Here is a 23,676-nt window from a genome sequence, read left to right as displayed (position 1 = left end):
GCCGTGAGTTTTCCTGGGTCATTCTTCCAGTCACTTAAGAGTTATCTGTCTGTTTTAATTTTACAAATTCATTAATAAATTCCCAAAGGTTCCTTAAAATACAAAACAAATGAGTACAATGGGTTAGAAAAAAGTACATTAAGCAAAAAAGAAAATTTCAAAATAAACATCTATTTAGGACACATTTACTCAAAAACTTAGAGTAAGACTTTGCAACCCTCCACTTTCTTTCAAAGGATATTTGTAGTAGAATTTTGGCCTTGAATGTAGCAAAGTTTCTCTCTCTACATATGGGCACAGTCCCCTGCAACATTTTCCAGGCTAAGTAGGGTGTGGCAGCAGAGGTAGATTTACCTTGACGATAATGATGTTTAAACGTCAGGTCAGTTCATTCTCACTGCCAAGACTATGGAAGGAATCTTCCCTCTTTTGTATTTGTACTTCTGCATTCTTTTCCTTTGGGGATAATACAAGGCCTCACAGAGCCTGGATCTACCTGTGTGGCTCAGTCAACACCCATACTAACACCTTTTCTCCTCTCTCTGCCATGTAAACTGGCAAGTGGAATGGTTCTGTTTTCTGACTCCTTTGCAGCTAAGGGTGGCCTTGGGATGTGGTGCTGGCCAGTGAGATATGGTGGAAGTCCCTGGGAGGGGCTTTCTTTCCTAAATACAATAGAATAAGCCCATAATGAGAAGCTCTTTACCACCTGTCCTGTACTTTCCCCTTTCTTCCCACATGGGACACGGACCCAGTGCCTGAAGACAGCCACGCTGAGGCCCTGAGGAGGAAAACCATCCATAAGGAAAGCAGGGAAGGAAGAGAGAAGAACCCTGGTTCCTTGATGCTTTCATTGAACCTACGCCACCAACAACTAAACGTCTTTTTACTTGTTGATACAATAAGCTCTTTCCATATTTAAACCATCAATGGTTTTCCCAGGCTTTCCAAATCCTGAGATTTAAACTATGGTACCAACTCAAACAAAAATTAACTCTATAAAATCTAAACGTGTGTAACAGATAATACAAATCAGCATTTTATTTTTAAATTAAAATTTTCAGAATCATACCTGTATAGGTTGTTTCAAAGATTCAGTATCACTGAAAGCCATATAATTTGAGAAAAGAAGCCACTCGGAGCCCCACGTCTCCCCACCTTCCTGATCCCTGTCCATGAGGATTCACCCTCAATCCATCAGCTTTGTCCAAAGAATTTATTTCTAGATTGCTGAATAATATATACAGTGGAGCTTGAAATCTTGGACTAAGCATTCTTAAGCACTGGAAAGGATGTGTGACATGCATGTGTGAAGTGAACACTCAGGAATGCAAACGCTTCAAAAGTACCGTCCAGTGTAATCTAGTTGTAAATGGACGATCTTGATAGTTTCAACATCAGATTATTATGACAGTTCCTTTCCCAGGGCATCAGTACTCACTGTTGCTCCCCCTCACTCAGCTTGCTCTTCCCCATGATCCGCTTCACATGGTTTTCAATAAACTACCAAGAATCAGAAATCACTTGGTCATGTATAATGCATGATACTGCTCATGGGTAATGGCGGTGACGTTGCCGATTACATCCAAATGCATTACCACTTCTAGATCAGGCATAGCATACTACTTCATACTATATATAATACATATGTAATTAAGGCAGCACTACCATCTACGAAACAACAAATTGTTACCATGCATTTCGGAGGGCTATCCTGGAAAGTCATTAAGGGAGCCAGTTCATTACATTCCTTGTCACCAAATAAACTCATTACAATTAATTTTTATGTGCAGAGGGGTTAGAGAAATGGTCAATTCTGATTGACACATTCAACTAGTAAAAAAAGAATGCTTTTCTTTTCATTAACACATTAGTTTACACTTGTCCAGTTTTAAGCTAATGTCTGCATAGCGAGATATTCCTGGCATGAGAGAAAGTTATCGTTTAGAAAGATTATGCATATATTTTCATATTTGGTTTATGACGTAGTACGAGAAGGCACTAGGGGGAATATTTTTATTGAAAAACATAGATTTGCACAAACTTACTTGTATTTTCTTCTTTAAAATTTTATTTTCTGTCTCCAACTTTATAGTTTCAGTCTGAAGGAAAAATGGTTTGAAAAGAAAGATACTTGGTTAAGAATATTTGTTAAATATTTTTCCCCATTTATGGAACAAAAAGTATTACGTGAATGCTGTTATTCTAATTTCAAAAGTATTCAGCAGCACACCACTTAAAAACAATGAATAAACAAAGCATGACTTGAAGGACATTTATTAAAACAGAAAGATCCTGGCCCTCTGGGTCAAAAACTAGAGAAGGTGGAAGCTGATGTTGCAAAAAACTGGAGAAGCTTAGGGAAGTTCCGGAGTAGAAGAGTTACTCATCTATCAGAGCTAATAATGGAATTTTTAAGATAGCCAGATACAGTATAAAAATACAAACAGCAATAAGTCACATAATATCAGTGTTAACTGATTATAAACTGTAATGTTAAGAAAAAAATTTTGAGTTGCCATTCACAATAGTAACAGATACCAAAACGTCGCAAGAACAAAAGTAATAAAACATATTTAAGACCAATGCATTAAAATAAACAAATACAAAATGATCCTAGATGGAGTGCTCACATTGTAAAGCTGTCACTTCTTCCCTAATGAATTTCTAATTCATTAGAAGCACAATAAAAATACCAAGAGTATTATTACTGAAACTGAAAAATCAGTTAATACTGTAAATGACAATATCCAAGATAACTGTGAGCAAAATAATGATGAAGAAAGGATATCTGCTCTTCCAGATATCCACCATATTGAAAAGGATTCACCATTGCATCATGAGGCTGGATAATGTAAATTAAGAAGTCGGGCTGACTTTAAATCCTAATTCTACTACTTGATGCCGTGAGCTTAATCAAGTTACTTAGTATACCTGTGCCTTGGTTTCCCTATCTGAAAAAGAGGGTTACTAACAGCATCTATCTCTTAGGGTTGTTGGGAACTAAATGAAATAGTATTTTTGTATTGTTTACAGCAATATCTGTGCATTGTAAATCCGTGATATGTTTAGTTATTTTTTCTTCTGGTTAGAAATAACATTTCGAATCCAGATCCAGATACCAGTTACTTAATAGGATAATAAATGCAATTCTATGGTACCCTCCAGTATCTGAATTAAGGAGCCAAATATAAATAATAAATATTTAAAGTATTATAAATTACTGATATGGAATAATTATAGGGAATCTTCTATTTCCTAGGTTCAATCCATTTAAAAGGGGTCTTAATTATGAAAGAAAAGTTTACATGATTTTGCATTATAACATGCTCACAATACATAAAGCTACAACTCGTTTTCACTGTTTAAAAATTCAACTATAAATTAGTGTTTCTTCTCAAGACAGTTTTAGTTTAAAAAGGAAGGGGCAGACTCTAAATGAAAACACAGAAGGAAATCTGAACAGATTATTTTAAAATAGAGAGAGAGAAATCAAAACAGGTTTAGACCACCCCCACCTTCCTATACACTTTATAATTTGACTTAAAAAGAAAAAAAGGTAGTACTGGGAAAATATATGTAACTCTATAACCAGGAAGAAAAGAATATTCAAATATCACTTATAAATTCTTTAAGTAGAAGTTGTATTGAGTCAGATTCTGCACAAATAAAAATTAGGTCATAACATTAAAAGTTTGGGCATCATAGCATTTCAAAACATAGATCATAATTTATATTTTATTGTTTATCAAGAAAATGGTTAGCAACAATTGATAAAGTCTAATATAGTAGACCCTCAATGGCAGTAACTAATCCTATCTTCCAGCATAACTGTACAACTTGTATGGAGTCTACGTGGCTCAATAGTAAGTATAAGGACTCTGGGGCCCAGAAGAATTAAACTGAATCCCAGCTTTGCCACCTGTATTCTGTGTCAAGTTGGGCAGGTCACTTAGCCTCTCTGGGCTTCAGATTAAACTACATAGTATATATTAGACACTGAATTATGGGAGTAATTTTTATGATAAACATTTTCTATACAAAATTGTTAAGTTTTAAGAGATGTCAACTGACCTGAAAGAGATCCAATTTGACCCTTAACAGAGCTGTACAGAATTTTTATCACCTTCATTTTTGTTGTTTTAGCTGTATGTCTTAATTATTCTAATCATTTGCTATAAGTGTTTTGAAAGGAAAATATGTTTGGACCAAATGTTATGTTATTTTTTTTTTCCCTATTGCAAAATCAAAACGCTTCATGTGTTTGCCAAGGTCTTCCAGCAAAAGAACAATGTAAACATTCAAATAAACAATTTGCATACCTCTAAGCTTTTAATCTTTTTCTCGGTGATATGCAAAATTCCAGTATGAACCAAAGTTGTTTTAATTTCTCTTTCAAGAGTTTGAATTTCATCCCATTTATTAAGCACTTCACACCTCTTTTTTTCAACCTTCTCAATAAGAGTAAGGCACTCCTCCTTCATTACATTTTTCTCAGGTGATTCTGGAATATTTTATAAAAGCAAAGTATTCTATGTTTAATACCTTAGTCCTTATTAACAACATTATGTATTAACAATATTATGTATGTTGCATATAAACTATAATGTAACTGAAACTTCAAGCACATCCATAAAAATTATCTGATCCAAGTTAAGTATATGTATTTCATTGCCTTGGTATCTATATATTTTTCTATGTTGTGAATCTTTTCCTATTAAAAATATAAACAGTAAAGGCATAGCAACTGAGATAAAAGGAAAAAATTATCTAATCCAAGAATGGGGGGATTACTCCTTTAATTCATTTATGTAATTGATGAGTATTTATTGAGTGCCTAACACAGTGTGGGGAAGATGCGTGGATGGATGACTTTACCAGAGACGTGTGACTAAGTTGAGACCAGGAGGATGAACAGCAGTCAGACAAGCGGGAGGGTGTGGGGAGGAGGCGGAAGGGCAGAATTTGGCACATTCAGTAAAAGGAAAGTTACACAGTAGGCTGGGGGCACTGCAGGACCGGTGAGAGACATGAAGAAATGACACTAGAAAGGAACAGCGGGCAGATCAGGAAAGGTCTTCTAACCTGCGTGAAGAAATCAGTCAAAGCTGACTTGAAGGCTTTTTAAAGAAAGAGCTGGGTTTAAACCCAACTTGGCCACGGCCACTTACTACAAGCCCTGTTGACATGGTTGCAGGGAGGAGAGTGAAGACGCCTGCCAGTGGTGTTCTGACTTGAGCTGCCATGCGTTTGGAGATGCCATTTCATTGAAATTTCCAAGGACATGAAGATTCAGAGAGAGAGCGAACCCAACCTTGGACTTGTTGAGTTGACACTCACGTGCCAAGTCCAGTAGGCAGTGGCATATACAGATCTTAAGCCTAAAAATGTATTTTAGCAGGGAAGAGATTTAGAATCAAAGACATGTGGATTGAACCAAAAACATGCTGGGCTCCAATCAATATCAGTATTCAAGGAGTACAGAGAGGCGGTGGAGACAGAGAGTAACTCACTGCTAAGGCTGCTTTGTTTTCAAGCAGCACAGCTAGATTCTGATGAGTGGGAGGTTTTAATTTTTTGAGAAAGAATGACTACTCCTTTTTGACAGGAAAAAAGGCAGAAAGAGCGATCATGCCTACTTATACATAGGTAAGAAGGACCCAAGTCATTGCCATCACTCAAACTTGCCAAATTTGGAAGAAGGGAAAAGTGAGAAGGTAAGTTTTGATACATGATGAGCTAACAGAGCAGAAACAGTCATTAAGCCTCTACACGAACTCTGAGAGATACTACAAAATAAAGTCTTTGATCCCCACCTTGATCTAACCTGAGGGTTTCACCTGAAACAATTAACTGCCAGCAAAGAAGCCAAAGGGAGTGTGACCCAACTGTTCCTCTTTTTTACCTAAAGAGCAAGACTGTCGTGTCAAAATGGGGGGAATGCCACAGAAAATGTGTATGGTTGGAGAAGGCTTGCGAATGAGAAAACTTTAGAAAAAGAATAAAGGAGGAAGAATACAGGACACCAGATTTCTTCTCAAAACCAGTCTCAAAACAGGTTAGACTTGTGAGAACAGCCTCAGAGACGCCGAGAGGAGAAAAGTGATTCCAGGATGAGTTAGTGTGGAACAAACCTGGAGGAAAAATGACATTTGAGTGAATCATAAATGTAAACAGTAAAGATTAATGAGCGGCATACTTAATTGAACTTATTTTGGTTATTTAATCAAACTCTAAGTTGCGTATCTAATTTTGAGATAATTTTTAATATCTTTAAAATATTTTATGTTTAAATATCTTTAAAATCTTTTAATATTTTTAAATTATTTTATGTTACTTCATAAATGTTCACAAAATGTAATTAATTTCCTGTGAACTGTGTGTTCCTGTTCACATATAATAATGATACAAGAAGGAGCTGACAGGCAGAGCAACTCCGCTGTGCCAGGCCCTGGCCCTGTGCTCTTGCCTCACACAGGTCATCAGGCTGAATCCTCCTAATGACTGAGGGAAGCACTGTCACTGTCCCCAGTGAACAGGCAGCAGCTGAGATGAAAGCGGTTCAAATGACAGCCATGTGAGTGGGTCGCTGTGATGGGCAGGTTGAGGACCATCTGCAAGAGAGGGCACCCCAGACCTGGACAGAAACTCATTGTTGTCTGGAAAAGCTAACTCCTCTGATCCAGGAATAAAGATGTAAAGGTTGTGAAAACCAGGCTGGGCTGTCTTCCTTGCTGTTACCCTGGAAACCACAGGCCATGGCCCCGATTCCTCTATTTCCATCTCACTTGGTTGCGCTGAAATGTTCACTGTCTGCCCCCCGCCCCTAAAAACTATTATATATTTCAAGACACTTTCTCTAAAATCAACAGCGTTTAGTCCTTCAGCACTTCCTCGAGGGAGCTGACTCTCATATTTATATCATTTGGTCAATTTTCCTAGAATCTATTCCAAATATCTTGGTCAAAGCTTGACCTAATTCTTGCTACATAAGGTCCTGAATTCATTCAATGTTCCACTAAAACCCACAAAGATCCTGGAGGAAAATGAAATGCACACAAGTCGTCTCCTGTTACAGAGAAACTCAATAACCCAAAGTGCCCAAAGCAGCAGAAACTGGGATAATGATCTTGGCCGTGACATAATCTCTTAAAGAAATCAACTGCTTCCTTGTGTCTTTAAAGTATTTCATTTAAACCACTTCAGATAAAATGAAAACTTACTGAATTTCTAAAGAACTTGATGGGGGAAAAAGGGAATAAAACGTAATAATCTCTCTGAAAAACCCTTTCAAACAACTAACAGAAGAGACCATGAACAGTGGACAAGGTTTGAAGATTCCTCACCCGAAGGTCACAGCAAAAGTCACGTCAGAAGATCAATCACACGGTCACTCACCTGATCTCTTCTTAGTGGATTGCAGCAACATGCGTTCCAGCTCCAATTCACTTCTGAGTCTACGGTTTGGTGAGAAAACATAGTGATGTATTAGAACCCTGTTTGTACCATTTTCCTTTTGTCTATTTTATACAACAGTCCTAAAATTGAGAAATAAGAACAGATCTTCTTAGTTTCTAACAAAAAAGGTGATTTGAAGATGTATGAGCGCCTGGATCAGTCAAGTTCAATAAACAGAAGAATACTTTCTTACCAAGATTGCCTAAGCCACTGGTAAAGGAGCTGGTCTTACAGCATTTATTGATATTACTTTGTGACTTGAATTTTTAAGAAGCAAGGGGGTAAAAAACCTAGCATTTTACACTCTGAAGCCAATAATGAAACAATGAGTCCAATAGTGGAAAAATCCTACTGATATTGGAATACATGTTGCATTTTCCCTGTTAATTATGATTGTATCCCATAGATACAATTTACAAATTCCACTATATTAAATCCACTAAAAATAAAACACAAGAAATTTTAAAAAGAGGAAATAAAACCTTTGTTATCTCTTTGTATCTTCTTCCTCGTTCAAAATAAACTACACTGACTATCTCTAATAGATTTAGAGAGAAAAAGGAATCAAATAAGTCTTGCACATACTGAGGGAAACCCTGTGATTTGGTGAAAAACATCAGCACCACAAATGTTTTAACACTGCCTTGTCTACAAGGGGCTTGATGGTTTAAGATTTTCGTACGCATTAACTCATTTTATGACAGACTAAAAGAAACAGAAAAGTATTATGACTCCAAGTTTAAGAAATTAAGGTTAAGTGGGTTAATAATAATGGTAAAAACCTTTTCAGTATGTATTTCAGAGGGTTCAGTCTCCACAAACTTTTGATGTGCTGTGTTATATGAGACTTCCCTGGTGATGCAGTGTTTAAGAATCTGCCTGCCAATGCAGGGGACACAGGTTCGATCCCTGGTCCGGGAAGATCCCACATGCTACAGAGCAACTAAGCCCACGCACCACAACTACTGAGCCCATGTGCTCTAGGGCCCACGTGCCGCAACTACTGAGCCTGCATGCCACAACTACTAAAGCCCGCATGCCTAGACCCAGTGCTCCACAACAAGAGAAGCCACCGGAATGAGAAGTCCATGCACTGCAATGAAGAGTAGCCCCCGCTCACCACAACTAGAGAAAGCGTGCACACAGCAACGAAGACACAATGAAGCCAAAAATAAATTAAAAAAGAAAAACTTTTAATGTGTTACAGTTCTAAATTTACTTATGTTTCTATTTCACTGCTTTGTTTTTCTTCCTGGGGACGTCCATTACATATAAGTTGGATCTTCTTTGCCTGTCTTTTATTTCAACCACATTTTCTCCAACTCTTTTACTTTATTTATCACGTTTTAATTCTCTTGATGGTTTCTTGCTTTTTTCTAATGCCCCTTTTTACATTTTCATTCAAAACAATTCCTCCCTGGACATGTCCTAGTTTAGTCTTGATCTATAATATAATTTTGACTTTTTCACTGTCTTTCCTCAGTTGTCAAATCTTGTTTCATGGCCTCCTCTTTTGCTGCTGTTGATTTCTGTGTTTAGGTTTTAAATTTATGACGCAAGGTTGTTTTTATACCCTGAAATGCTCTTTTGAGAATATTTGGTTTAGTTTGCAGGGCTGTGGCACAGTTTTCTTCTCCAGCTGTTTGTTGTTGTTGTCAGATGTTAGGGATTTTCATCAGCTAAATCATATGGGTCCTTATTTTCTGTTTTCTTTTTAGAGTCAGCTGTGTGGACACAGACTCTGCATTTTTATGGTTAGGGCTCCTAATTTGTGAGATTCTTAATTCAAGAAGACACTTTTCTGTCAGAGCAAATTATACTGTTGTTTTTGTTGTTTGGGTTTTATTTTGTTTTGTTTTGTTTCCTTTTTTTTTTTTTTTTTTGAAGAGACGGAAAAAAACAGTAGTGGGAGGGGTTGTGTGCCCTTTGATTTTCTTCTCTTCAGGGGTTTTAAATTTCTCTCCCTTGCTAATTTTTCTCTTCCAAGTATGCTGATCACTTCGTCTTAACCCTCTTCTCACCCATATCATCATCTCAGAATTGTTTCCTTGCTTCCACACTCACTTTTATGTCCCCTTCTTTTGAGTCAGTGCTCTGGTGGACCTCCCAGTAACCTGTGCAGTATTCTCACTTTGGGTGGTTCACTCTCTCTCACACAGTGCTTTTAAGACAATTTTAGGATTTCTACTAACTCCATTCTTCTCTCTGCCCCAGACTGACCTTGCTTTCACCAAGTTTTGCAGAGAGAGAGTAGATAATGTTTCACTGGCACAGAATGTTTATTTTCTATTTTCAGGTATTTTGAAATTAGGACACTTTCTGTCTTTTAGTTACACTGAAGGTCGAGTTTTGATTTTTGGTTTTTGTTTCTTGTTTTGTTTGCTTGAGCATACTATGAGTGTGTCAGATTTACTTTCATCTTTTTTATAATTCTTTAAAAAATTATACCCTATCACATTGTGGTTTCACCCTGAAAGACTAATCACAGAGGTTAAAAGATTTTCTAAGTTAGAAAAATAACTAGGGCATTCTTAAAAGCTGTCTCGAATTTGCAGCATACTCAGCCCACAATAAATCCTCAGCGGACAACTGAAGATGGCCTGAGATTCCTTCCGAAACCTCCCCAAACTCCCCTCATAGAAACACCAGATTTAGTAGAACATCCTAGTCACGTGTGTGACGGTTTGTGCAAGACACCCGGCGACCAGCTTGGTGTTGATAAAGGCAGGGTGCCACACCCAACAAGGCAGGAAAAAGTGTAAAATATGCTTGTCACATGGTTTTAAGACATTGTAAAATAAGTGTAATCCCAGCATAGATCAACCCTCACTTGTCATTACGGTCCAGGGCTGCTTTGATGGCCATCACGAGTGCCCTCAGCTCCTCCCTGGCCTGGCCGACATCTGCGGTCCTCACCCTCCTCGTCTCCAGCCCCTGGATGTGAGTCAGCAAAGTCTGGGCAGAATGAGGCCGTAACAGGTGAGACAAACACAAAGCAAGGGTTAGGATTTTCCTTTTTCTGTTAATACAGTGTGTTCAAGATGTCCTGAGTCAAAATACAAATTCTAGTCAAAATAGGTAAATAGGGAGGACAGAAGGGAGGGAGGAATATCAGAGGAGGGATAGATAGCCACGTGAAGATCTGGGTAAGGTATATATTTTTTAATTTTAAGTTTTTATCTTCCTAAGAAATTTAGAGTGGTGGGATTTCACTGTTGGTTTGTGTGGGGGAAGGAAAGTGCTGAATAAAGTGCTTCGAGCACATTATTATCAGCACTGCAATTGTTTTTCTAATTAGTGAGAAACGATATTAACTCGATAGCTATACATGGATATAAAGTGATGCTTCTCAAATGTGGTGAAACAAAGGTCTCTGCCTTCTTAAGTGACGGGCTGCCAAGTTTCCAGAAGCAGAAAGAAGGATCTAGTGCCTTGATGCCTTGGGGAATTTTTCATTCTGGTGTTTGATTGGGATATAGGCATATATGTTCCTTTGTGACTTAACTTCAATAAGTAAAGAACAGGGTAGACCCCCAGCTGGAGCCATTGCTTATTCCTGCCAAACAAAAGCTTTTTTCTGAAGCACGAAAAGCTCAAAACAAAGAACACCATGCAAACATGTGATTTTCGATTAAGAGCTAAGTTAGAACAGACTTCCTTATGAGGCTGTGAATTTTTTTTTCATAGACAAAGTAAGGCATTCTTCTTCCCAATTTATAAGATAGAATTTTTAAACTTTATTGAAAATGTCAAAAGTCATCCTAGCTACAGTGCTATATTCTCTTAGTTTTGTAAGTGATAACATCATTCCTGTAGCCCATCTTCCTTATTAACATCCACAGGTGTGGCTTAAGCCTAGAGGGAACCCCTGGAAGTTGGCACAGTGAGAGGAGGTAGCCACAGTTTATGTGGGCTGTTCGCTCTCCCCTGAGGGTAACAACTGTCCATGCTTTCCAGTAACTACTAACGTAGCACCCTCTATATCCCCAAGCCATTAACATCTATAGCTACTCCACGGTTTGGGACTCCAGAGAGTCCCATCTCTGCTTCCAACTTCCATGCTGTGTCTGTGTCCAAACTTCCCTCTTCCTCTAAGAACACCAGTCATTGGATTAGGACCCACCCTAACGACCACATCTGAACTTGATTACATCTGCACAAACCTTATTTGCCAAGAGGTCACCCAGCTTCCAGGTAGACACTATTTCACCTCATTGGGAAAATGCAGAATGTGCAGTTTGGAAGGAGCTGGGGAGGCATCAGGAGACAAGGACCACACACGAACTACGGCAGCAAATATTCAGTAAAGAGCAGCTTAACAACAGTGTTGGAAACTGGAGATGTTTGTGGGACATATTCTTACTTTCATTTTGCTGTCATAACAGATTACCACAAACTTAGTGTCATAACACAAATTTATTATCTCTGTTCTGCAGGGCAGAAATCTGAGTGGCTTTTGGACTCTGCTCAGGGTCTCATTGGGCTGAAATCAAGGTACAGGCTGCACTGCCTTCCTTTCTGGAGCTCCAGAGCACAAACTCTTTCCATGATCATTCAGGTCATTGGCAGAATCTGGTGCCTCGAGGTTATAGGACTGAAGTCCCATTCCCTTGCCGGCTGTCAGCAGGGTCCACTCTCAGCTCCTAGGGGCCTCTCTCTAGTCCCTGCATCTGGACCCTCCACCTCACAGCTCCCAATGGTCCTGAATTCTTCTCAGGCTTAGAATCACAGAACTCTGACTTCCCCTTCTGCCACCTCTCCCTTCTGACTTCAGCCAGGGAAAGTTCTCTGCTTTTAAGGGCTCGTGTGATTAGATTGGGCCCACCCAGTTAATTCAAGATCATCTCCCAATTTTAAGGTCTGTAACCTGCCGACTCAGACACGTAAGTGTCAGCTTCCAGGGGGACACTGGCTGGATACACTGTAATCTGGAACTCACAGGAAAGATTGGGGAGATGCATACAAAGCCAGGAGCCATCCGTGTAAGGGATCTCATCTACCAGCAGAGAGTGAGGAGAGAGAGAGGGCCGATTCTGAGAGAAGCAGACACGCGAGGACTGGGTTACAGAAGGACAGGCCTGCAGAGATCATGGAGAACTGGTGGCCAGAGATACTGCAAAAAACAAGAAACGTGTGTGCCTACCCCGCCCATCCCTCACTGTTGCCTTTACCTGGAGTGTCCTTCATGAGTATAAAGCCAATTCCTATTAAAAGTGTCAGCTGTTCTAAATTATGGAGGCACAAATGGGGCTTCTTTGATTCAGACAGGTTTCCAGGGCTCAGGAAATATGAAGAAATAGGTTCTACTTAAGACTTGCATGATTGATTGTTACCTTACACTGTTCTGTGGGCTGGGTCTTCAGAAGTAATAACATGTAGAGTTCATATTCATCCTATAGAAAGCAAAAAAGAGAAGAAAAGAAAGAAGGAAGAAAGGAAGCAAGGGAGAAAGGAGAGAAGAAAGAAAGATCCATTGGAAATGTGTTATGAGATTACAGCACAATGTAATATTCTTTGCATATGTAAATAAAATAGAGGCTAAGGATACCAGTTCAGATCATTTAAAAAAATATAAGGGGCTTCCCTGGTGGCGCAGTGGTTGAGAGTCCGCCTGCCGATGCAGGGGACACGGGTTCATGCCCTGGTCGGGGAGGATCCCACATGCCACGGAGCGGCTGGGCCTGTGAGCCATGGCCGCTGAGCCTGCGCGTCCGGAGCCTGTGCTCCGCAAGGGGAGAGGCCACAACAGTGAGAGGCCTGCGTACCGCAAAAAAAAAAAAAAAAAAAAAAAAAATGTAAGAATGCTCCCACAGTATATTAAATAGTATACATACTAAAATGTACAAAATCTCACCATCTTTAAAGAATATTAACTATTGAGGACTTCAGGATAGAATCACAAAATACCTTGACACATGTACAACATATGACCTCCTGCCACTAGGATGCTCCGTGGATTTGGGTCCTACTGACCTTCCAGAGATGGAGATGTTCTCTGGAGGGCAGACCACCACACCCTGCTTTTAAGCCTTGCCTGTTTTGGGGACTTGGACAATAGCAGATTCCACAAGCAACCTAATTCCAACTCAGCTATGATGTGATGGTCACTTTCACCATGAAATCACAACAAACTTAAAACTCCTTAAAGATTCATATAAAATTATATCTGCATAACCATAGAAGTGTCTGTGTTACATACGTGCAGTTTATAAGAGTTTATCTACAATTAGGAAGCTTTAGTATATATATATGGGCTTCAGGAGTGAGCTAGCTGGGTGTTTATCTCACGTGACCCATTTATGACTCATGTGTCTGTAGGCAGATTCCTTCAAGGCTCCGTGAATGATTCTCCTCATGTGTAGAATGGACACCATGATACTCGGCAGAATTTCTGTGAGGCTAGAGCTCATGTGTGCAAATATCATGCATGGCTCTCAATTGTTATCTGGGAAAAGCATGTTTCTCTTACCTTAATTTCTTTCAAGATATCACCAAATATCAAAGAACTATTGCAAATATCTTCAAAGACTTCTCCAAAGACCTGTAGTCTGTTGAACTCTTCAGGGTCACAGACACATATTTTCTGGAGCTTCTGGAGGAAAAAGAGAACCAGCCCGTTTCAGGATGACTTCGTTTTCCTTTCTGATTACTTTCTCAGGTTGAGGAATCAGACACCCCACGGGGCTTTCTATCAGGGGACACAGGTCCCGCTCCCCAGCGTTGGGTCTCAGCAGAGCTGAGTGCCAAACCACCTGGGGCTGAGAACCTATGTTTGCCTGATTTTTCTTTATTTGTTCCCTTGCATCCTGTGAATCAGGGATTCACTCTCTGCCTCTGCAGTGTCCTCAAGGTCCTTCTCTTTCTATCAGTCCTCTCAGCCAAACATCTCATCACTGGTTATTTCACATGTAGACCCTTCCCTGCATCCTCACCCTTCCCATCACTAAGTTGCACTCTCAGCCCTCGGTCGCTCACGGCAGCATGTCCCACGACGCCAAACTACCTTCTAAAGACCGCTTGGCTCCTATGTGGATTTCACCTGCATCCTCAACTCTCTCCTCGCCCTCTCTTCACACTCTTCCATAGTGAGTTAGGCCAACCTCTTCCTCAGGTGCTTCTGCTGTCGCAGGGGCACTTGCTTGACTGTAGCTGCTCTGCAGCATCCATTACTCTCCATGACGACATCACCTCCAAGGCACCACTTTCCAAACTTAACCTTCTTTGATTTCACCCTGTTACCATCTACATCGCGTGGGATATTCTCAGCCCTTTTCCAGCCTACCTGGGAAAGTAAGTGAAGTGTCGGAGAGCCAGCCTCCGCCCACAATCTTTATTTATTTATTTATTTATTTATTTTTGGCTGTGTTGGGTCTTCGTTTCTGTGCGAGGGCTTTCTCTAGTTGCGGCGAGCGGGGGCCACTCTTCATCGCGGTGCGCGGGCCTCTCACTGCCGCGGCCTCTCTTGTTGCGGAGCGCAGGCTCCAGACGCGCAGGCACAGTAGCTGTGGCTCACGGGCTTAGTTGCTCCGCGACATGTGGGATCCTCCCAGACCAGGGCACGGACCCGTGTCCCTTGAATTGGCAGGCAGATTCTCAACCACTGCGCCACCAGGGAAGCCCCGCCCACACTCTTTAGACTCCCCGGACTGGCACCGGTACCGATAGCATCGCAGAACTGCCCTCCTTACCTGCTCCAGCTTCTTTTCATGGCACGTCGCCACCTTGCTCCCAGTGAAGTCCCTCTTCAAGACATCTTGCTTTGCAAGAACTTGTTTCTGGAAACTCATGAACTTCCTGTACTTGTCTGCTTTTGTTATGCCAGCCAAGTGTGAGCTGAGGTACAGGAACTCGTCCCTGCCTGGGGGCCACATCGCACACTCACGGCTGGACTTCACTTCTTTGTACTTCAGAACCTTCATCTTGGGCCATCTGAGCTCTTCTCTCTCTGGCCGTTCGGGGGCACCTTCCTCTCTCAAACCCTTCTTTGGAATCGAATCCTCCTCCGAAGCGTGGGAACCACGTGTCAGAGGGTTCAAATACCTGAAGAGTGGTGTGTTCTCGGCATCGTCTGGGCCCACAGCTGTGTTGATGCCAAAATAAGCTAAAGCACCTTTCATCTTTTCAGCCTTCTTGTCAGATGGCTTTTCTCCTCCCAAGACGATCGCCTCCTTGGGCCTGTTGGCATTGGGCCAGTGATGCAGGATTGTCTCCAGAGGCCTGTAGAGCTTGCTGGGGTTCAGGTGTCCGGAGGTGTACCTGTAGACATCATCTCTGTGGTCCTTCTGGAGTTTGTTCAGAAGTGTCCTTAGACTGCACAGAGTCTTAACACCTGGTGTCTCACAGTGTTTCCACCTTAGGTAAACTGGTCAGGAAAGACAAGAAGAACGTTAAATACCACTGTAGCTCCACAAAGAGGCTGTAAGGGGGCTGTGTGCATCGGCTGAGCGGGCATATACCTCTCCCAGAGCAGGACCCACACATACAGAGAGGAGAGAGTACAGGCCAGTCTGACTGCAGACGAAGGGTGAACCAGGGCACGTGATGGGCAGCCGCCCTCAGAAAGCCCAGGACCCGCAAAGCCAGGAGGAAGGAAAAGGCGATTCTGATCCGACAGGGCATTTCTTACTCTCTTAGCAAAGGCTCTGGGAGAAAAATCTAAAGGCATGGTCATAATTCTTAATGACGCTTGAAGACAGCTATGCTAGGGAATAAGTAAAGGTGTTTCTCTTTCTCCCTTAAAACTGAACATCTCAGGAGTCCTTGAGCAAACGGATCCATGACTGATGAGGCGTTCACACATCCCCCGCCCCGCGTAGGAAGGAAACGAGCCACAGAGTGAAACCTGTGGCTGTGCTGACAGGGGCCCAGCTCCCTCCACAAAGGGTCCCGGAGGTAGGAGTCCGTCTGGGCACTGGGAAACGCCGGCCTTCTGAATCAGTTCCTAACTGTGTGAGTGCAAAGACCTTACATAACCTCTCTGAAGCAGCCCCGTCCTCTGCACGATGAGGAGAGCCGTCCTCCTCTGAAGGGCTGACTGCCAACCAAATGGAGCTGCTTTCGGCAAACGAGCACATGGATGGAGTAGACACTCCGTAAAGGCCACCTAGTTTTATCAAAGGACTGCAGTCCAGGGAGCACCTTCTCACGCTTCTGGTAGGACAGGGGTGACCCAGGCTCCAACGAGACACGGGGGAGGGCTTTCTTCCTGGGCTGTCGCTGAGATGCTCACGGAGCGGCAGGCCTGGTGCACGACCTTCCCAGACAACGCTGGAGGAATCAGCCAGCAGACGTCATCGTATCACTGCCTTGTTACCCGAGCTGGGAGGGGCCCTGGGAACAAGGCAGGGAACCAGGCCCACCGGGGCCCTTGAGGGCCTGTCCTGAGCTCTCAGAGGCCCAGGATTCACCTACATCCACACCTGCCACACCCCCTCAATCCACACGACAGGCCCGCCTGTAACTAGGCCCCTTTGGTGACAGGGGAGCCGAGGGGAGTTTTGTGATCAACTCAAGTCCCAGCACCTGACAGGTGGCAGCGTTGATTTCTGAATGCAGCAACTTTACCCTAACTGCTGGGTTCGAGCAAAGGGGGCCAGGGCAGGGCTTTCTGGGACCCACACCAAACCCCTTCCTCTGGCCAATCCACGTCTGAAAGCAGGACCATAAATCAGGACATGTCATTGTCTCCATTGCCACCTGAGAGAAGAAATGAGGGCCCAGAGGGTATGAGGAGGGGTAACAGCAACTCGTGCTGCGTGGCGAAGCCCCCTACGTCCAGAAGCTTCACACCCCCAGACTAGCGCACTACTCCATGGTCAGCACTTCAGCCCGCGGGCTGAGCTCTCCACGCCAGGATCACAACGAGGATATCAGGGTGCGGGCCTAGCTGGGTCCTTGGAGGCTTTGAGGGGAAATCTGACCCTGGGCTCAGTCCTGTTGTGACAGAAGCCAGTTTCTTGCAGGTGTTGGACAGAGGTCCCCACCTTCTAGTTGGCCTTTGGCGGGGGTCACTCTTGGCTCCTGGGGCCACCCACCTTCCTGGCCACACGGGCCACCTTCATCCCTGAGCCAGCAAGGGCACTCTGCATACTTCCCAAGGCCTCACCCTCTGACTCCTCCCCTGTGACTGACCTCATGTGATCAAGTCAGGCCCACCCTGCACTCTCCCTGCCGTGAGGTCATTGGTGCCATGGGACGCAGTGCAACCAGAGTGCTCGCCTCATGTTCGGTCCTGGGATCTGTGCTGGGCACGTACAGCAGGGGGCAGGGAACTCAGGCCACCCCAGGGCTCTGCCCACCCCAAGCCCAGAGCCCAGGCTCCCTCTGCACTGTCCCAGGTGGAAAAGAATCATCCTTTCCCTCCTGTGCGGTTGGATCCTGGAGCAAACAATTCTAGCAATGGGATCCTTGAGAATTTCCTTGCTAAGTAGTTTAGTACTTCCAAGAAACCAATTAAGAAATGTTAAAAAATTTTTTTTCAGCCAGAAATCCTTTTTTCTTTTTAACCTTTTATTTTATATTGGAATATAGTTGATTAACAATGTTGTGACAGTTTCAGGTGTACAGCAAAGTGATTCAGGTATACATATACATGGATCTATTCTTTTTCAAATTCTTTTCCCATTTAGGTTACATAATATTGAGCCGAGTTCCCTGAGCTGTACTGTAAAGTTATCCACTTTAAATATAGCAGTGTGTACATGTCAATCCAAGCCTGTTTTGTAAATAAGTTCATTTGTATCAAGGAAATATTAAAACATTAATAGAACAAGTTTTCAAGACAGATAATCATAATTCATCAAGCGCACCAACACGCAAAGAAAGCACTAAAAAAACATTGCATCAGTTGGGCTTCTCCAGAGAAACAGAACCAGCAGGATGAATATATAGAGACAGAGGTTCATTGTAAGGAATTGGCTCACACAGTTATGCAGTCTGGAGAGTCCAAAATCTGCAGGGGAGGTAGCAGGCTGGAGACAGAGGACACGTCCAAATACCTCCTGCTGGAGGATTTTCTCTTGCTTGCGGGAGGTCAGTGTTTGGTCTATTAAGATCTTCAACTGATTAGATGAGGCCCACCCACACTATGGAGGGGAATTTGTTTTATTCAAAGGCTCCTTACTTCAACGTTCATCTCATCCAAAAACACCTTCAACAGAAACATCCAGCATGTTTGACCAAATATCCAGCCCTGTAGCCCCACCTAAGCTGACGCCTAAAATTCACCATCACACACATTAGACCCACTCTTTTTGGAAAATGGGAGGAGATGACTCAATTGTGTTTTCCTTTGTTTATTCTATTTCCAAAAATGAGTTAGAGCCACCAGCAAATTACTTAGTAAAATCAGTTTCCTACTTAGAATTTGTTTTCCTTAGTTTGCAGGAAGACTTGTGTCACTAGACTTGGAGAATCCAGATTCCGTTTCTCTCTGCCAAGACCTTATGATAAGTACCAAGGGTCCCATCTCAGCAATGAATATTTTAATGATTTTTCTAACTGTAAACATTGTGATTTGCGTATACTGCCATCTCAAGCTGACAACCAGGGAAAAAAAATTGAAAGGGTTCATGGAAAATGTGATTTTTTACAAAATGATCAAGGAATAAATTTGCTTTAAGTAAAACCAAACCAACTTTTTGAATAGATACTGATAAGGCAGATACAGTAATAGGTTTGGGGGACTAGATTTGAATTAACAGATATTTCAACCATTATTAGCATTTGATATTTTTAAACACGGGGTGTTGTTTTTCAGTAACTCACCTTTTTCAGAATAGAAGCAACAGGTCTTTAACATCAAAATTATGAGAAATCACTGCCCTGTGTTATCTGAACTCTGGGAACCCTGGCATTCCATGGAAATCTCGTTGGTCTCTTTCCAGAACATCCTACACCACCTGTGTTTTCTGTGCTCTGTCTCCCCCACTTCCACCCTGAAGTCAGCAAATATCCTGGAATGTGTTATTAGCAAGAATTCAGAGACCAGGACAGGCCAGGTGGGGTGCCAGGCTTCAGACAACCCGGTCCTTCCCTGTGCTCTGTGGCCCCTACCAACTCCTAACAGAGCCTACAAGGGGCATGTTTCCATCCATGTGGACCCTCTCCTTCTGGCTATTTTGCTCTGCCCCATCTTTTCCACCTGGAGGATATTTAAAAACTCCTCTCAAGATTGTCATCTTTCTTTCCTGAGCCCAGCAGATGGCATTGGGACTGTTCCCATACACTTCTGCTATGACTCTTAAATTTCCTCAAGGGAAATAACTATGTTGTATTCACACTAGCATCTTTGGGAAAAGATCAGGGGTAATTGTTTAGTTTAATGAATAAATGTGGAAAAGACGTAATGTTTTCAGAATTTTAAATAATAATTTAAAATTTTATTCTGTACCGCACACTGTGCGCTCTCTCTCTTAGGGGATAAAGCAAATGTCCCACCAGGAATCTTAAAGTCCGATAAGGAAGAAGATATGAACACCTGTGATAAGGGAGAATACAGGTGCTGTGGAAGAAGCACACATTACAGTGTTGACTGAGAAAGGAAAAAGAGATCTTATGTCAATTATCTTTCTTAAGTTGGTTGAGAGTGGAAGGCAGAATAATGGTGCCTCAAAGATGCCCACCTCCTAAGCCATGCTCCTGACAAAAGGACTTTGCAGATTTAATTAAAGTTATAACCTTAAAATAAAGAGATTTTTCTGAATTATCTGGATCCAGTCTAATAAATCCCTAAAAGCAGAGAACTTTCCCTGGCTGAAGTCAGAAAAGAGAGGTGGCAGAAGGAGAGGGCAGAGTTCTGTGATTCTAAGCCTGAGAAGGATTCAGGACCATTGGGAGCTGTGAGGTGGAGGGTCCAGATGCAGGGACTAGAGAGAGGCCCCTAGGAGCTGGGAGTGGACCCTGCTGACAGCCGGCAAGGGAATGGGACTTCAGTCCTACAACCTCAAGGAGCAGGATTCTGCCAATGACCTGATGATCCTGGAAGGAGTTTGTGCCCTGGAGCCTCCAGAAAGGAAGGCAGCCCAGCCTGCACCTTGATTTCAGCCCAGTGAGACCCTGAACAGAGGCCACCTGAGCTCACCCAGGTTTCTGCCCTACAGAACGGAGCTAATAAATTTGTGTTGCTTTAAGCTGTGGTAATCCGTTATAGGAGCAGCAGAAAACTAATACATTGGGACAGTGAGTGGAATGTAGGTTTAGTTGATCTGTGATAGGAAGGGTGGGACAGTGATGACAGGGTGGCGGAAGCTAGTGGCCAGCAGAAGGGGCAGCAAAATCCCTAGACAGAACTGGCATTTCAAGGACAGCAGGCATTGCAAGAAGAGGTGACGGGTGACCACCCAGAGCCCACCATCTCCGTCCCCCAGGGACCCTAAACGGAAGAAAGCAATGACACCTCCCAACCTTATGGAGAAGTGCGACTTCAGTTTCTTTACTTGCCTATTAAAGAAAGGATGACCTCCAGGGCTGACCGACCGAAGAATTGCCACCGCTGTCCATTGCACTTCCCACGGCTGGAATGCGGGCATCTCAGCCTCACTGGCACCGAACACCGACTCTGGCCTTCTACCCACTTTACCTGGTAGGGGTTTGCCTGGCAACTAATTTTTCTTCCTACTTTTAATTTACAGATTATGTACTTATTAAGAAATACAAAAATAAGGTGAGATGCTTTTCTACGTCCAACCACCGAGTTGTACTTTTACACGCGAAATGAAGTTACTTTATGAACTTAATTCTGTAGGGCAGTTCCTGAGAGTCAGGGACGTTAACACGGATGTTCCGGCAAAGTGGGCTTGGAGGTTCTGTCTCAACCTCATGAGCTCTACTCTGGGCGCCCACCTCCTTCCCGCCCACCTCTCCCGGGAACAACATTGACACCCTCACGGGACACAAAGAAACAGGTATTTTGTGCAGAACTGTCTGAATGATCGGTACGACGGAGGCAACACACCTGGAAGCAGACAGGAGCTTGACAAGAGCTAAAGTAGCACAATTAGAAATTCTTCTCCCTCCTAGTGTTGAGAACACTCGCCCAGGGAGGGGACTGACACGATCGTTTATATTCTTTATAAAGAAGAGGGTTTTTCTTAAACGCAATTAGTATGTTGAGTAATTGCACGCAGAAGAAATAGTCAAAGAACTTACAAAATCACGTTTTAAGCAGCGAACATTTCCAAGACTCTTTTGCACTCACACCGGCTGCTGTTCGCCTTTATTTGTTAAGTTGGGCGATTCCTGCAGTGCGTTGACTGGGCCATATCCCTGAGACCAATTCCAGTGTGCATGTGAGGGAAGCTCTCGTTCTGGCTGAAAGTCTCCATGAGACATTTGAGGACGTTCAGAAATATGGCCCACTTCTGAAGAACTTAGGGGCAGGACAGGAATAAAGACACAGACGTAGAGAATGGACTTGAGGATATGGGGAGGGGGAAGGGTAAGCTGGGATGAAGTGAGAGAGTGGCATGGACATATATACACTACCAAATGTAAAATAGAGAGCTAGTGAGAAGCAGCCGCATAGCACAGGGAGATGAGCTCGGTGCTTAGTGACCACCTAGAGGGGTGGGATAGGGAGGGTGGGAGGGAGACGCAGGAGGGAAGAGATATGGGGCTATATGTATATGTATAGCTGATTCACTTGGTTATAAAGCAGAAACTGGTGCACCATTGTAAAGCAATTATACTCCAATAAAGATGTTAAAAAAATTAAAATATAAATAATGAATTAATTAAAAAACAGAAATATGGTCCAGCCACCCTTGAACTAGACTCATTACCTTGTTGAAGAAACAGTAATAGTAATGGCAAATTTAACGAGTACTTAAATTTGGTATCCTAAACACTTTACATGCACTAGCTCATTTAGTCCTCACCATGGCCCCAGGAGATAGGTGCTCTTACCATCCCCTTTTGCAGATGTGGACACTGAGACACAGGTGGTTAATCAGGTGTGCACGGCTCCTGGAAAGCTGCTTCCACAGCCCATGGTCTCACCTGCCCACTAACCAATGCACAGAGGCCAGTACAAACGCACTTGGAAGTAATAAAATCCCATTAAAATATTTTATAATTCAGACTGCTTCAATCCAACAAGTTTTCTCTCTGTCCCAAATTCATCTGAATCATCAGCATTTTCAGGCACGCTGTGTGATGAGATAGCAAGGGCTGCAGAGTCCGAAGACCCAGGGCGAAGCCTGCCCCCCGTTTGTAAAATCACTAACCCAGCCTCCAGAGAGATGAATCTAAATCAGAGATGGGGACGCACTTTGTACGCAGCGGTGTGGAGCTCCTGTGGTTTGCGGTTGTTTAGCAAGACTGTGGAAGGGCCGTGTGCTAAAAAAAATCCTGAAATGTGGTTTTATAAAAAAGAACATACTAACAGCATCTAGAAATGTCCCCCATCCTCCCTCCTCCCAGAAGACACTCACACACACACACACACACACATCCGACCTCTTTCTCTGCCTTTTATTATTGGATTTTCTGAGAAGTTTCCAATCCCCAAATCCAATCCTAAACCCTGGTGATCCAGGAGCTGAGTTGCAGCCACAAGAAAGGTTTTGATTCTTCACACTGGGTTAGAGAAGCTGGGTTCCTAGGCAATCAAACATCAAACACCAAACACGAAACACTCAATGTCCACTTACATTCAGGCTTCGAATCCTCAGCCATCACCACCTTCCCACTGCAGCTGCTGAGGCTGGGAGTTGCCCTGGAGACAGACAAACATTCCAAGTCCCTCCCCCAGGGCTCCTCTGTTGCTGGGCAACCAGGGCACACAGCCCCCTGCCAAGGGATCTCTCCTCTGACCTCCTCATATGCCTCTGGCCTTCTTGAACAGGGAGTACTAGGTTTGCTTGCCTGTTTTCCTTTTTAAAATTCCTTTTTAAAATTTCCTTTTTGTGATTTGAAAAACATCAAAATGCCCTTGCACCCTTTAATTCCTTTCCAAAGCCCAGGAAGCCAAAGGTAAGTGGCCTTTCGTTGGGCATCCTCTATGGAGATGTACAGATTGTACAGTGCACGACCCATCCAACTGTACCTGGAGTTCTAGTGCATAGTCGGTGCCAGTCTCTAAATGATCATTTAGTCATTTTAGTGTTATTATCCCGAAGTTCCTAGTAGGGAATTGAGATCACGTGAGGTGAAGTAACCTGCCGTTGATCAGTTAGCAGGGAACAAAAGCATGTAAATTCACATTTGGCTGCAAAGTCC

At 42.8% G+C, this 23,676-nt stretch overlaps 1 protein-coding gene across 1 annotated transcript; it reads right to left on the bottom strand.

Annotated features, from left to right (window-relative positions):
- Positions 1-41: 41 nt before the first annotated feature.
- C13H6orf118 (chromosome 13 C6orf118 homolog) lies at positions 42-23,133 on the bottom strand. The gene is given in 9 exon segments (XM_067702915.1): positions 42-92; positions 2,049-2,102; positions 4,323-4,504; positions 7,399-7,457; positions 10,289-10,413; positions 12,792-12,851; positions 13,928-14,050; positions 15,147-15,820; positions 23,109-23,133. Coding segments are annotated over 9 exon segments (1,353 nt in total).
- Between the last annotated feature and the right edge of the window lie 543 nt (positions 23,134-23,676).

This window comes from Pseudorca crassidens, chromosome 13 (assembly GCF_039906515.1).
Source record: "Pseudorca crassidens isolate mPseCra1 chromosome 13, mPseCra1.hap1, whole genome shotgun sequence".
Classification (NCBI taxonomy): Eukaryota; Metazoa; Chordata; class Mammalia; order Artiodactyla; family Delphinidae; genus Pseudorca; species Pseudorca crassidens.
This window is presented reverse-complemented; position numbering and strand designations above follow the sequence as displayed.